Genomic DNA, 16,486 nt, shown 5'->3' on the forward strand with positions numbered 1-16,486 from the left:
TTACCTGAAATTCACTGGCCTAGATAAACAGCACGTGATTTGAGATTGCTGCATCACAACCCCGTAATTCTTACTGACTTACCCGAATTCAGAAAGTAATTCAGAAGTGGCTCCTGGCCCGAAAAGACCAAGGATGGGCAACGGATATCTAGCCCTTCATATTCAATATTTGTTCAACAGAGATAAAGGACAAACCACTAATATATTATTAGGATGTTGATTTGTTATATAAACAATTATTAGAGAACTACTGAAAATAATAATCAAATAAACTAATATGGAACGATACAGCTTACTGCCTTGATCCAGTCCCAGTCGCTTAACCTCTCCCTCGATTGAAATATAATTTCATACTGACTCAATCCTTCGAGGTCTTCATACAATTTCACATCGAATAAATCCTTCGAAGTTCTCATATAATTTCAAAGCTGACGATTCTTCTCCTTTGAGATATCATAACCTGAACATACTTCATTACATACCTCCCCCCTTATCGAAGGCTTGCGTACGAGCCTTCAGTCAGAACCACGGTCCCAAAAAACTTTTTTTAGAAGAGGAAAAAAAAGGGCTATCTTCCAGTTATAGATAGCCGTCACAAAAATTTGGCACCAACAAAAAGTGTCAGTAAAACTACTGCTGAAAATGGAAAGTTGCAGTGCCGCTTCTCCTTTGATACGCAGGGAGCCCGATAACGTGCGAGCTCCTGTACTTTGTAACTTTCTAGATATAACACACTCCGACGGCAAACTTACGAAGATGACTTCATTGATGATATTACGCTCTGCTCCTGTATCGTAGAGAGTCGGCCCCTCAACTCCACAAATATTAACACTTACAAACTTACTGGAAACTCCCTGGGCTCACACCTTCCGCCTAAATCTGACGGTGACCCGACTCTTTTACCTGATCACTAGGGGTAGGCGGTAATCCATTCAAACTCTTCGGTCTTAAATGCAACACTTGACCTAACAGATTACTTCAGAGACTGGATTAAGCTCGCATTGAATTTAGCGCCTAGCTCCATCCCGATAACCTCTCCGGAGCGGGTACTGATTACGGTTTAAAGACCGTTGAGCCTGGACGCTATTTACCTGATGGCCTGACAACGACTCCAAGTGGAACTCCGACGAATCCGATCTGTTCTAACCTCTCCCAGAAGTTCAACACAACCCCTAATGGTTACTGGATTAGCCTTATCACATTGGTCAAAATATGAAAGCGGAAATCCTCGCAGAATTTCTTTGACGTATATGCTGACGACCTGCGTTCCTGACCAGTCGGGGCCTGTGAAACCATAATGAAGGTCAACAGACTTTTGAACCAGCTGTGCATACTCCTCCGGTTTCATTTGATCACGGTCGTAGATAATTCTTTTCGCTGCAAGTCTCAAATCAGCCTCTCTGTCGGCACTGCGTAAAGCTAAGGCTGCTTCAAAAGCATCCTGTGATTCCTTTTCTGGTCGCGGAAACTGCTTAAACCAAATGTTCAAAGGCGACCGCAGCCTACTCTTCATGATCATCAACTGCTCAAAGAAAAAATCTAATTTTGGCAAATACCAACTTAGACCTAATCTGATCCAACCATGTCATGGGTCCTGACTCCCCATTCAAAGATGGGATATCTTTTGAAACCTCAAGTCTAAGCCTAACTCTGTTCAAGCTAACTTCTTGATGAATAACCATCGATGCACTTGATTTGGGCACAACCGTCGGTCTCGAGGGTGGGGAAACCTCGAGAATATCTAACGATCTGGACGAACGATAGCCATGATTGAAACTTGAAAGCAGGTCCAAATCCTGCAGCATGTCAACGTGATCTGAAAACCCTGTTTCTCGGTGACTGGACTGCGAAAATGGAGTCATTTTCTCAATCCATCAAAGCTTCTGCCACCAGCCGTCCTACGACTTTGCTCAAATAGCCTTGCAGAATCACTCCCATGATGTCAAGGAAAGGATTCCTTGACATCATTTAGAAATATACAACAAGAACTCTCACAAAAGAAGGAAATCCAGCGAAAACAAAACAACAAACTGGCTAACCAATCAAGGTGAACTTATGTCAACCTCATTAATCAAACAGTTCGTGGTAACGAACTGTAAGTAAGGAGCGACCTGGTTAAATAATAACTGAAACCAAAAAAATGAAATTTTGATACCAATAGTTATATAAAAAAATGGCTTTTTATGCTGATCTTAAATATAGTTTAAATGAAGTTTTGTTAAGTTTAGTCTTACTGATTAAAGGCGACGAGCCTGAAAAATTTGCCTGATTTTCGGAAAAGGGTGGAAAACACTCCCTAAAAGTACTAGGATTTTAATGACAATCACACCGTCAGATTCAGCCTATCAGAAAACTCTACTGTAGTGGTTTCAAGCTCCCATCTGCAAAAATTTGGAACTTTGCATTTTTTGCCAGAAGAAAGACCACGGATGCGTGTTTATTTATTTATTTGATTTTGTCCCCAGGGGTGATCGTATCGACCTTTTGGTCGTAGAATATCGTGAGAGGACTCATTCGAATGAAAATTCAAAGTTCTAGTGACCTTTTTAAGTGACCAAAAAGATTGGAGGGTAACCTGGTTCCCTCCCCCGCACTTTTTTCTCCAAAGTTGTCTGATCAAAATTTTGAGATTGCGATTTTGCTCATCATAGTTCAAAGGCCCAATAACTATGCCTTTGATATAAAAAGACACCCCCCCCCACATCCCCAGGGGAAAGTTTTTAAGTCATAAAATTCGCCCGTTTTTTACTCATTGTATTTGTTATTGTGAAGCATGTATTCATTTTTGACTAGGGGGTGAATTTTTTCATGAGGGCTTTTCCACGGAGAAATATTCAATGGGAAGGGAGTTTCGAATGGGTTGAACTTGTCAAGGGAAATTATACACCGGTGGAATTTGCCAGAATTCCTATGCACAATTTTTTTTTTTAATATCTTGTTTTCTCTTTTCTGTCTTAATTTTACGCGTAGAGTTGTTAAGGGTAATTGTCAGTGGTAAATTTTCACCGGAATGGAATTGCCTAAACGATTCTTCCGTGGGAGGGGGATTTCTCTGTGGAGATGGGGCCAGATTTCCTGGCATTACTTAAAAACGATCAGTAATTAAATTGAAAAACGAGTTTTTTCAACTGAAAGTAAGGAGCAACATCAAAACGTAAAAAAAACAGAAATCACTACCTGTACGTAGGGGATTACTCCCTCCCCAACACTTTGCTCTTTACGCTTAAGTTTGAATTTCGTCCCAATTCTTTAAGAATGACTCCTGAAACACTAGGGTCATTTAATTATAACAATAAGAAGTTAAAAGTGCTAAACAATTTTAAGAGCAAGGTGTCGAGGAGGGGGCAACCTCCTTCATACACTAATAATTTCTGTTTGTTTCAAGTTTTAATTTTGCTCCCTACTTTCAATTGAATAAACTTTTTATTTAGTTAATTCTATAAAAGGTATATAACTAGTCCTAAAACCAGGAAACCACGATATATGACAACCTTCAAAAACAACTGACGGTCATACCTTATGGCCACTTCCTTTACCAAGGGCATCTCCAATATCATATAAGAGTCCTAAACCAGGAAACCACGATATATGTCAATCTTCAAAAACAACCGACTGTCATACCATATGGCCATTTCCTTTACCAAGGGCATCTCCAATATCATATAAGAGTCCTAAACCAGGAAATCACGATATGTATCAACCTTCAAAAACAACTGACGGTCATACCCTATGGCTGTTTCCTCTTTCAGGAACATCTTCAATATGATATTAGTCCTAAACCAGGAAACAACGATGTATTTCAACCTTTAAAAACAACTGACGATCATACCCTATGGTTATTTCCTTTACCATGGACTTCTCCAATGTGATATAAGAGTTCTAAACCAGGAAACCACTATGTATGTCAACCTCCGAAAACCACGGACGGTCGTACCCTATGACCATTTCCTTTGCCAAGGGAATCCCCAATATGATATAAGAGTCCTAAACCAGGAAACCACGATATATGTCAATCTTCAAAAACAACTGACTGTCATACCTTATGGCCATTTCCTTTACCAAGGGCATCTCCAATATCACATAAGACTCCTAAACCAGGAAATCACGATATATATCAACCTTCAAAAACAACTGACGGTCATACCCTATGACTGTTTCCTCTTTCAGGGACATCTTCAATATGATATTAGTCCTAAACCAGGAAACAACGGTGTATTTCAGCCTTCAAAAACAACTAACGATCATACTCTATGGTTATTTCCTTTACCATGGACGTCTCCAATATGATATAAGAGTCCTAAACCAGGACTATTATTTTCCTTTAAAAAATTTTGAAGGATATTTAAAAATTTATTTTCAAAAATTTTGAAGGTTATTTTTTGAAGTTTAAACTATAAAAAAATTTCCTTTAAAAAAAAAGATTAACCAAAACCATTCGGCCTTCGTAAACTGTATGTCTATATAAAAAAGGGAAAGGAATAGAGGCATGTACCTGATATAAACCAAATCAACAAAATTTGAAGAAATTCATTTTCAAAGACTTTTGATCTCAATAAACAATGCAAAAAAATTATAACCGTCAACAAACTCCAAGACTTTCACCTAACTACTGAGGAATAACGGGATGGTCTTATATGCAACAACACTGGTGCCTGGAACACTGATCAGCTATTTTGCATTGCACTGAATAGTTCGGGGGTAGGACTATTCCACGTGACAGGAGTACCAGCTGCTTCAAACAACGCCAATAACATAGGGCTAACCAGCTGCTTCACACAACATTAATCTTTTTGTGGTAGGGGGGGGGGGGGGCTTATATTCCACGTGGTAAAGATGCCTGCTGTAAAGATACGTGGTAAAGATACCACAGTGCTTACCAGCTGCTTCACATAACACTAGTCGCCCCACAAAAAAAAACTCAAGAAGAGAACAGAGGGGGGAGGTTAATCCATTTTTTTTAACACAACATCGAACACCTAATAAAATATGCGAACAGCCGGACCATCCAGGGCAAAAAACCAAAAGACAGAAAAAGAAAAACCAAAATCTGGTCAAACTTGCTGTTTTGAAAATTTCTAAACTTAAATAGATAAAAGAAACACCAATCCATCAAAAAAAAATTCTAAAGTGGAGAAAATCGTACCTTAATAAATTTGTCTATATAAATGAATCAGGAGAACCTATTTAATTGTTTTTTCTTTTTTTCCAAAAAATTTATTCTTCCATTGAAAAATCATCTAAATCTTTCCTCATTCACGCTTTGACTCGATACTTTATAAACGAATAAAACAAAAAGTAAATGACAGCAATGATTAAGTGCGCGTACCCATGGCAACAAAATGGAATGAAATCTAATTACTGATTTTGATTACCTTAACACATAGGTAAAGCATAAATAATGATCTTAAATGGCGTAATTAAGTGCGCCTATCCCTGGCAACTAAATGGAGTGAAAACTTTTCTCCAATCTTGCAAATTGGGGGGGGGGGAATCAAGTTGTGATTGACTTTAAAATATTTTTTTTGAATTTAAAATAAAATTTTAGGAACTCTACCGCTAAAAGCTGCAAAAATTAAATACTACCACGACCTGGTAAACACTATATTAATTAATCTTCCAAATTACTTTTTTGTACTTTTGGACAAAAACGAAAATCCTACCGGGTAACTTAAATTTACGGGTCTAAATTTACTTTAACTGTTGCAAAAATTATTAAATATTAGGAAATTGTCGAAAAAAAATTCGGAGGGGAAAAAATATAAGGGGCTGCGGGAGGCGGCAATCCCAATTCTGACACCAATGTAGTGACGTCCTAGATAAGTTTACCTTAAATTGACGTTTACGTTATTGACGTTGACGTTAAATTGACGTTTAAATTGAGAGTTTACCTTAAATTGACGTTCCTAGATATTCATTATGTGATTCGAGATTGCAGCATCAGAATCCCATAATCCTTACTCACCCTAATTCAGAAAGCTACCATTGTAAAGTGGCTCCTGGCCCGAACAGATTAGGGACGGCCAACGGATATCTAGCCCTTAACATTCAATATTTGCTCAACAAAGTTGAAGGACAACCCACTAATTTATTATTAGAATCTTGAAGTTTTACTCTTTCTCACAGTTCTATTTTTTAAAACAATAAAAAACTTAAGCGCAAAGAGCAAGGTGTTGAGGAGGGGACAGCCCCTTTCATATACGGAATAATTTCTGTTCGTTCTAAGTTTTAATGTCACTCCTTACAAAGACTTGTAAAAAAGACAGTTAAAAAAGACTTGTTTTTTTATTTAATTTCTGAATGCTTTGAATTAATGCATGTTTTGATTTTGGCTCACCGTACATGAATAATTAAAACAAATTTGCAAATTATTAATTTTCTTCGGCTAAATGGCTTTCTCACAGTTTTGATCGGACGATTGTTATAAAAAAAGAGGATAGGAGGAGGCCTAGTTGCCCTCCAATTCCTGGTTACTTAAAAAGGCAACTATAATTTTTTTTTTTTACGAACATTTTTATTAGTAATAAATATACATAACTTACGAATAATATGTTTTATTTGTATATTTTTACTATGTATTTGAAGGGGTTCACCCCCTTTTCAATACCTCACTCTTTACACTAAAGCTTGAATTTTGCCCCAATTCTTTAAAAATGACCCCTGAATCACAACGGCCGTAGAATAAATAGTTGAAATTACAAAAAATACTTCAGCGTAAAGAGTGAGGTATTGAGGAGGAGACGAACCCCCTTAATTCCAGTTATAAAAAAACTTTTTTATTTATTTTCTCATTTTTTTCAAATAATGCTAAAAATTCTGTGCCCCCTTCATGGAAATCCTCTTTCCTCGTGATAAATTCCTCCATGGAAAGATCCTCCCACTTAACCCCCTCTCCCAAAACCCACCCCCCCCCTCAACGTGAAAAAGTCCCCATGAAAACGTCTGTAAACTTCCCGATAAACCTTTACAATATGCAAACAGTGGTCAAAGTTTGTAACTTGCAACCCCTCCTCCAAGGACTGTGGGGGACTAAGTATTCCCCAAAGACATATATACTAGGTTTTTCGACTATGCTGAACAAAATAGTTATCTCAAAATTTTGATCCGGTGACTTTGGGAAAAATGAGCGTGGGAGGGGACTTAGGTGCCCTCCAATATTTGGTCATTTAAAAAGCGCACTAGAACTTTTAATTTCCGTTAGGATGAGCCCTCTTGCGACATTCTAGGACCACTGGGTCGATACGATCACCCCTGGAAAAAAAATTAAACACGCATCCGTGACCTGTCTTCTGGCAAAAAATACAAAATTCCACATTTTTGTAGATAAGAGCTTGAAACTTCTATAGTATGGTTTCATGATACACTGAATCTTATGGTGTAATTATCGTAAAATTCTATGACTTTTAGGGGGTGTTTTCCCCTATTTTCTAAAATAAGGCATCGTGACTTTTGATGGGTAAGACTAAACTTGGTGAAACTTATATATTTAAAATCAGTATAATAATGCGATTCTTTTGATGTAAATAGTGGTATCAAAATTCCGTTTTTTTAGTTTCGGTTACTATTTAGCCGGTTTACTATCTAGCTCCTTACTACATTTCGCTACGATGAACTATATGATAGCTATACTTATAATTTTTCGGGTATTTATCCGAATAGGTACACTTAGATGTATATACTATTGGCTACTCATAGACAGGGACGTCACGTATGGGGAGAAGGGGACACGCCCTCTCCAAAGCTTTGGTCAATCGGTAAAAAAAGAAATGGGTAAAATTCTTCGTTCGGTTCAATAAAGACTACGAAAATTCTGACATGTCATCCATAGAAATATCGAACTTAGATGGTAAAAACGGTAGTTTTACCACTCCTGCCGTGATTTTACATATTGATGCCACAATTTTCCATTTGGTTAGATAAACAGTATTAAAATGGTAACATGATATGTACCGAAATCTAAATCTCGTTTGGTAAACGCAGTGGTTTTACCGAATCGTGCAGTGATTTTACGTACTGTATTTAATACGGTCATTATTTTAATTTTTGACAAAAACAGTCGGTTAAACGTCCAGCCAATCGATAAAATCTCTCGCTCCCCCCCAAATATTTTGGCTTGTACGACCCTGCTACGGAGTAACAGAAGTAACATATACGGAGTAACAGAAGTTACTCCGTATATGAAAGGGGCTGTTCCCTCCTCTACGCCTCGCTCTTTACGCTAAAGTTTAACCCTTTCTCACAACTCTACTTTTTAAAACAATAAAGAAAACTTTAGATTAAAGAGCGGCGCGTTGAGGAGGGAACAGTCCCTTTCTTATACGGAGGAATTTCTGTTTGTTTTAAGTTTTAATATCGCTCCTTACTTTCAGCGGAAAAACTTCTTTTTTTTAATTAGTTTCTGATTGTTTTTGAATTGTTGCATGTTTTGATTTTGACTCTCCCCACATGAATAATTAAAACGAAATTTGTATATTAATTTTGTTTTGGCTAAATGGCTTTTTCGTAGTTTTGATATGACAATTTTGGGAAAAAGTGGTGGGGGAGGAGGCTTAGTTGCCCTCCAGTTTTTTTGGTAGCTTAAAAAGGCAACTAGAACTTTTAATTTTTTACGAACGTTTTTGTTAGTAATAAATATACGCAACTTACGAATTAACTTACGTAACGACCTTCTATATTCGTATATTTCCATTACGTATATGAGAGGGTTCGCCGCCCCCTTGCCAATACCTTGCTCTTTACACTAAAGCTTAAATTTTATGCCAATCAAACAGTTCGTGGTAACGAACTGTAGTAAGGAGCGACCCGGCTCAATAGTAACCAAAACTCTAAAAAATGGAATTTTGATACCAATAGCTATATCAAAAGAATCGCATTTTAATGCTGGTTTTAAATATATAAGTTTCATCAAGTTTAGTCTTACCCATCAAAAGTTACGAGCCTGAGAAAATTTGCGTTATTTTAGAAAATAGGGGGAAACACCCCCTAAAAGTCATAGAATCTTAACGAAAATCACACCATCAGATTCAGCGTATCAGAGAACCCTATTGTAGAAGTTTCGAGCTCCTATCTACAAAAAATGTGGAATTTTTGCATATTTTGCCAGAAGGCAGATCACGGATGCGTGTTTTATTTGTTTTTTTTGTTTTGTTTTTTTTTCCCCAGGGGTGATCGTATCGACCCAGTTGTCCTAGAATGTTGCAGGAGGGCTCATTCTAACGGAAATGAAAAGTTCTAGTGCCCTTTTTAAGTGACCAAAAAAAATTGGAGGGCACCTAGGCCCCCTCCCACGCTAATTATTTTCCCAAAGTCAACGGATCAAAATTCTGAGATAGCCATTTTATTCAGCGTAGTCGAAAAACCTTATAACTATGTCTTTGGGGACGACTTACTCCCCCACAGTCCCCGTGGGAGGGGCAACAAGTTACAAACTTTGACCTGTGCTTACATATAGTAATGGTTATTGGGAAGTATACAGGCGTTTTCAGGAGGATTTTTTTTGGTTGGGGGGAGGGGTTGAGAAGAGGGGGATATGCTGGGGGAACTTTCCATCGAGAATTTGTCATGGGAGAAGAAAACTTCCATGAAGGGAGAGCAGGATTTACTAGCATTATTTAAAAAAAAAAAATTAAAAAATAGATGTGAAAAAGCTTTTTCACCTGGAAGTAAGGAACAGCAATAAAACTTAAAACAAACAGAAATTATTACCCATATAAGGGGCTCACCTCCTTATGATACCTAGCTCTTTACGCTAAAGTATTTTTAGTAATTTCAACTATTTATGCTACGACTTTTGTGATTCAGGGGTCATTCTTAATGAATTGGGATAAAATTTAAGCTTTAGTGTAAAGAGCGAGGTACTGACGATGGGGCGAAATCCCCTCATATATGTAATAAAAACATGAGAATACAAAAGTTCTTTACGTAAGCTAATTCATAAGTTACGTAAATCTTTTACCAATAAAAAGATTCGTAAAAAATTAAAAGTTCTAGTTGCCTTTTTAATTAACCAAAAAATCGGAGGGCAACTAGGCTTCGCCCCCGCTCTTTTTTTCTCAAAATCATTCGATCAAAATTATGAGAAAGCCATTTAGCCCCCCCCCCCCCCAAAAAAAAATATGCAAAATTTCGTTTTGATTATTCCTCTGCGGAGAGCCAAAATCAAAAACATGCATTGATTCGAAAACGTTCAGAAATTAAATAAAAAAAAACGAGTTTTTTTAACTGAAAGTAAGGAGCGACATTAAAACTTAAAACGCACAGAAATTACTTCGTATATGAAAGAGGCTGCTTCCTCATCAACGCCCCGCTCTTTACGCTAAAGTTTTTTACTGTTTTAAAAAAGAAGAATTGAGAGAAAGAGTCAAACTTTAGCGTAAAGAGCGGGGCGTTGATGAGGAAGCAGCCTCTTTCATATACGAAGTAATTTCTGTGCGTTTTAAGTTTTAATGTCGCTCCTTACTTTCAGTTAAAAAAACTCGTTTTTTTTATTTAATTCCTTAAGAATGGCCCTGAATCACAAAGGTCGTAGAATAAATAGTTAAAATAAAAAAAAGTGTTTTATCGTAAAGAGCGAGGTATTTAATAGAAGACGAACCTCCTCGTATGCGTAATACTTCCTGTTCGTTTTAAGTTTTAATGCTGCTCCTTACATTCAGTTTAAAAAAAAACTTTTCAAAATTACTTTTTCATTGTTTTTTTTAGAATACTTAGAACATCCTGCGCCCCCCTTCATGGAAATTCTCTTCCCCCGTGATAAATTCTCCATAGAAAGATCATACCACGTAACCACCTCCCCTCGATACCCCTCACCCCAGCCAGAAAAAAATCTCTCGTAAAACGTGCATACACTTCCCAATAACCATTACTATATGTAAATAATTTTCAAAGTTCGTAACTCGCAGCCCCTCCAATCACCCCCAAAAGTTACCCCCAAAGACATAACTATTAGATTTTTTGACTATGCTAAACAAAATAGGAAAAAATGAGCGTGGGATGGGGCCTAAGTGCCCTCCAATTTTTGGGTCACTGAAAAAGGGTAACGGAACTTTAATTTTCGCCAGAATGAGCCTTTTAGTGAAATTCTAGGACTATTGGGTCAATACGTTCACCCGTAGGAAAAAAACAAATAAACGCGCATCCGTGATAGGTCTTTTGGCAAAAAATGCACAATTCCACATTTTTGTAGATAAGAGCTTGAAACTTCTACAGTAGGGTTCTGTGATACGTTGAATGTGATGGTCTTACTTTCCTTAAGATACTATGACGTTTAGGGGGGGGGATCCCCTATTCTCCAAAATAAGGCAAAGTTTATCAGGCTCGTAACTTTTGGTGGGTAAACACAAAATTGGATGAAACTTATATATTTAAAATCATCGTAAAAATCCGTTTCTTTTGAGGTATCAAAATTCCGTTTTTTATAGTTTTGGTTACTATTGAGCCGGGTCGCTCCTAACTACAGTTCGTTACTACGAACTGTTTGAATCTCTTCTAGTCATCAATCAGAAGCCTAGAAAACACGCGTATAACGTTTATGCTACGGAAACTTGAAGCGAGTACTTCTCATACAGTCAGTGTCAAATGGTTTTGATTCTCACAATAGAGTATTTGATGCGATTTTTTGTAATTATTATAACTAAAAATATTCTCAATTGTCTTACTTTTATTATTTCTTAATATTTAGTTAATTTAATTATTTAATTTAATTAATTTTTAATTTAAATAATTTAATTAATATTTAATATTTAATTTTGTGGCTGCGTAGCAATAAAGATGCATTCAGCAACTGATCTGTAGGTAAAATTCTGGGGCTTGCTCATTATGCTCGGGTATGATTATAGCTATGCTTATAATTTTTCGTATATTTATACGAATAGGTATACTTACGTGTATATAATGTAGGCTACTCATAGACAGGGCCGTCACGTATGGGGGGGGACGCCGTCCCCAAGTTTTTGTTCAATCGGTAAAAAAAAGAAGTCTCTGCAACCTCGTCTCTATCTTTACAACTCGAAAAAAAACCGGCTGTCTAAACGGGGATCTAAACGATTTTTTGAAAGATTGCATAAACTAGCAAATTACGTATATGCATAAATTTAGAACTGAGCAATGATTTGCTTTTGTTAATAAAGCTGAATAACTTGATTAGCATATCTGCTTTGGCACTTATAATCTGCTTTGGAACACCCCAGGGTTTTACTGGACTTTGGAGTTCATTATTTAGCGAAATTCGTGTGACCCGGCCTATATTGGATCTAAAACTGTGCGTTGTTAGACAGATTTTTAATTTTTCTCAATTTCAATTTATCTTATATATATATATATATATATATATATATATATATATATATATATATATATATATATATATATATATATATATATATATATATATATATATATATATATATATATTATATATATATATATATATATATATATATATATATATATATATATATATATATATATATATATATATATATATATATATATATATATATATATATATATATATATATATATATATATATATATATATATATATATATATGTAATCATATATATTTTTAGGCGAAACATTTTATTGCTTTCATGGAAGAACCTGACAACCCTCAAGCTGGTAAGGAGCCTCCTCCTCCACCTCCTGAGGTTGAGTGGTCAGGCCTGGAAGGAAGTGAGGACTTAGTTCATTTGGGAGACGAATCATTTGAGCCCTTCATTCAGAATAGGAACGTTATGGTTATGTATTATGCACCTTGTAAGTAGAAATACTGATTGTATTTAAACATTCTGACCATCTTGGGTCTGGTCAGGCGTGCCTGTTCTTTTGATCTTCTGAACGCCAATCGAAATTTTGAGAAAAAAAAACTAAATGCATTATAAACATCTATCTTACATATTTATAGCATTGAAAAATAAGAAAAGATCAGAGCGAAATAAATGTCGGAGGGGCTCAGTAATGAAAGGAGCGAAGTAAATTTTCTTTCAATTTTAAATCACCAAAGATCCCGCCTATCTATGTTTTTATTGCATTCATCGTTTATTGCATTAACCCAACTATTCTGATGAGATACTAGATACTAATTTTTTTCTCATTTATCACCAAACATCCTACATGTCAATGTTTTTATTATGTCTTCTTCTTCTTCTTCTTATGTTAATGAGGTCTGTTGATCAGTATGATGTCCATTCACCTCTTAGACATTACAGGAACACCTTCACTGATCATTGAAAGCTTCTGGTAATATTCCTAGAAAAAAAAATCTGCCGGCAGATAACAAGCAACGTGTTGCTAGTAATAATGGTGTCTTTTCAGGATTGATATCATCAACCTATAAATAATAGCTTCTAATTCATGTGACAGGTAGCAATTGATGAGAGCATCAAAAGTTAAGGGGATCTTTAATTGATGGCCGTAATTCCTCAGTCTCCTGGAATCATTATCTCCTGGGACGCAGTCAAATAGAAAATGTTGAGCGTTTTTACGTTTTTATATTTGTTTAAAATCGTTTTTTATATTTGTTTTATATATGTTTTATTACGTTTTTATATTTTATTCATCGACTAACACCATCTCAAAAGCTTAAAAAAAATGCACAAAAAACTTGGCTTATACCTTTTATAGCCTCCAATATTCAGCTTAATCGGTGCTAGTTCTAGGAAATCTTCCCAACCACCTTTTAGTGTTATAAGATTCACTCCCAACAACACTTAAGAGTAAGTCTTTATTTTATGTTACACATACAAAGATATTATCTTTTAAATAATTGAACATTTCGTGTCCAAACATCAAATTTTCAGCACTTTGATTTCAGCATCCAGAAGTATGTACCTTGACCTTGTCTGAGTTTGTTTAAATCAGGAGGACTTGCTTTGTCTGCTTGACCCAGATTGAGTGCTGATATACATTGTAGCTAGCTTTTACCAGAATTAAATTTGTCTTCAAGAAAAGGTTATAATAATATGAAAACAAGATTTCTTAGGCTCCAGAATATTGGGCTTGTCGGAAGGGTCTAGTGCAATAGAAAAATATCCCTGTAAAATTTTACATGGAGACGAAATTCAATAATGATAATAAAACCGTAATTAGACATCAAAATCAAAGTAATTCGAAATAAAAAGGATCAAAAAAAGTAAGAAATAAAATAATGATTACTTCCGTTTACGGCTCATTGAAGCACTAAGCAGCCTTAGGCCAACATAACTGCGAAAGCTCCATTTCTATTCCAATATATTTAAAGGTTCCCTCTTTACCCCGTAACAAGAAGGTCAATAATCTTTTGAATCCTCCTTACGACCTCTTCTTACCTTGTTCGGGACAACCTGATTTTCGTTTGGCCTTAGATAGATGGCCTTAAAAAACAAATTTTGGCAATCTATCATCCTTCATCCTAAAAATGTGTCCTAGTCTTCTCAACCTCTCTCCATTATAGCCCTAGAATGTAAGATTGAGCCATGTTTTTCTTACATGTTGTTTCTTTAGTATATGTCAATCAAACAGGTACCAAAATCCTTTTGTAGATAATACCTCTAAATAGTACCTAACAAGTCCTCCTCTGTCTTCCAAAGTCCCCATCTTTCAGAACAAAGCTTTTCTCCGATTATAGCCCTAAAAAGTGGGATTCAAACACATTATTCCTACAGCTTAATGCTTGAGATACGGTCAGTCGGTCGGGTGCCTAAAACAATCCATACGCAGTTTCTCTGGAAATCAACTTGCAAACGTTTCTCTGTTCCCGGAGTGCCAACGCTTCAGAACTATACCTGACCGCTGTTATCTCTGTAGCTTCTAATATTCTTATCTTGATTTATAGACTTATCTTCATATTCTCCCAAACGTTTTTCAACTGTGAAAAAATACATATGGCCTTGGCTATTATACTTTTTTTTTAATATTCACTGCATCATCCATCAACTAATAATAGTACCCAGGTAAATGCAGATATCTACTTGATCGATCTTCTTCCCAATAATACCTCCTAACCTTCATGTATCCCTAGTCTGGCAGATTTAGTATTTTTAACATAAATTTTCAAATCTATTATTGCAACCTCAGTTCTCAAATAACTTGTGAAAACTGTTCGTATTTTGCTAACATTTTTATTTATGATATTGGAATCTTGTCCGTAATCCTAGTTTAGAAGAGTTTGCCTCCCTGTTTTATTCAATGCTCTTCAATGCCATTTGTCATCTTCCTTAGAATAAATTCCATCAAAATAATCCATATAAGGGGGGTTAAAACTCGAGCATATTTTACTCCGGATTCAATGTTAAACGAGCTACTATCCTCATTTTCTATTTTAACAGCAGAAATATTACCCTTGTACACAGCACTAATCTTTTTAATCTTTTTCGATAGCTAAACCATATTAAAAGTCTTTTGTCAGCTGAATCGATCATCTGCTACTAATATATAAAAGTGAGGGCTAAATGGTTCTGATCGTTCAGGAACATCTGAAAGATTCCTCTACGAGGGAAAATTTGGTTGACAAATCCTCTGCTATTCTTAAAACCATGCTTTTTCTCTCTTAAAACTTTGTCTACAGCATTTATAAAAAGTATCATCATACAAAGTAATTTGATCTTTACAGAAACCAAACTGGTACCTCTTTAATTACGTCGCTCACTCTTATCGTCTTTCTTATAAAGGAGTTTAATGATATTTTCTCCTGAAATCTCTAGGTACTTCCCCTTTTTCTAAATCATACTCATCATATCATATAATTATTTAAGCGAAGCTTTACAACCACTATATTATGAAAACTCCTTACCACACTATCAGGATCTTTGGCATAATCATTTCTTGGTCTTTTTTGCACTGTGTGTGACTTTTCTTCGCTAAGTTAATCTTCCTTCCCTTCCAAATTTTCACGCCCACTCTTCTTGTTACTTTGTCATGGTTTAACACACTTTCAAGATGTTCTTTTCATATCTCTTTAACTCTTTTTTTTATCGCTCTTTATTCTAAAGTTTGACTCTTTGCCACAATTCTGCTTTTTAAAACAATTAAAAGCTTTAGCGTAAAGAGCGAGGGATTGCGGAGGGGACAACTCATTTCATATACGGAGTAATTTCTGTTCTTTTTAAGTTTTAATGTCGCTCCTTACTTTCAGCAAAAAAAATTAGTTTTTTTTTTTATTTAATCTTTAACTAGGACAAGTCCAGACTGACTACTTTCTCTCAATATCTTAACATACCTATTCAATGTTTTAGTATTATGCCGTCTGGCTGTATCTTCCACATCCACGACAACTTTTTCCATAGCCTGCACTCTATACTTCCTTTATTCATAATTTAATGCCTTTCTTACTTCTCTTATTTTCCTCTTATTGTCATGTGACCCATTATTGAAATACATCTACCTAAAAATGATCTTCTTCTAAAAACATATTCTGCTTAAAGTGTTCTCGCTAGTTTTCCCAGCTGCGTTTCTATCTTTTTTCTCAACACACTATCTGCTACTTCACAATCTAATTTCCTAAAAGTATTC

General features: G+C 35.7%; 1 protein-coding gene across 2 annotated transcripts in view; it reads left to right on the forward strand.

Annotated features, from left to right (window-relative positions):
- The window catches only part of LOC136041870 (protein disulfide-isomerase A5-like), a 96,141-nt gene that overhangs the window by 65,767 nt on the left and 13,888 nt on the right, over positions 1-16,486 (forward strand). For both annotated transcript variants that reach the window (XM_065726654.1, XM_065726653.1), the window contains exon 9: positions 12,568-12,754. In XM_065726654.1, the coding sequence (XP_065582726.1) occupies positions 12,568-12,754 (187 nt within the window). The remainder of the gene's footprint in view (positions 1-12,567; positions 12,755-16,486) is intronic.

Source organism: Artemia franciscana, unplaced genomic scaffold, assembly GCF_032884065.1.
Source record: "Artemia franciscana unplaced genomic scaffold, ASM3288406v1 PGA_scaffold_47, whole genome shotgun sequence".
Taxonomy (NCBI): domain Eukaryota; kingdom Metazoa; phylum Arthropoda; class Branchiopoda; order Anostraca; family Artemiidae; genus Artemia; species Artemia franciscana.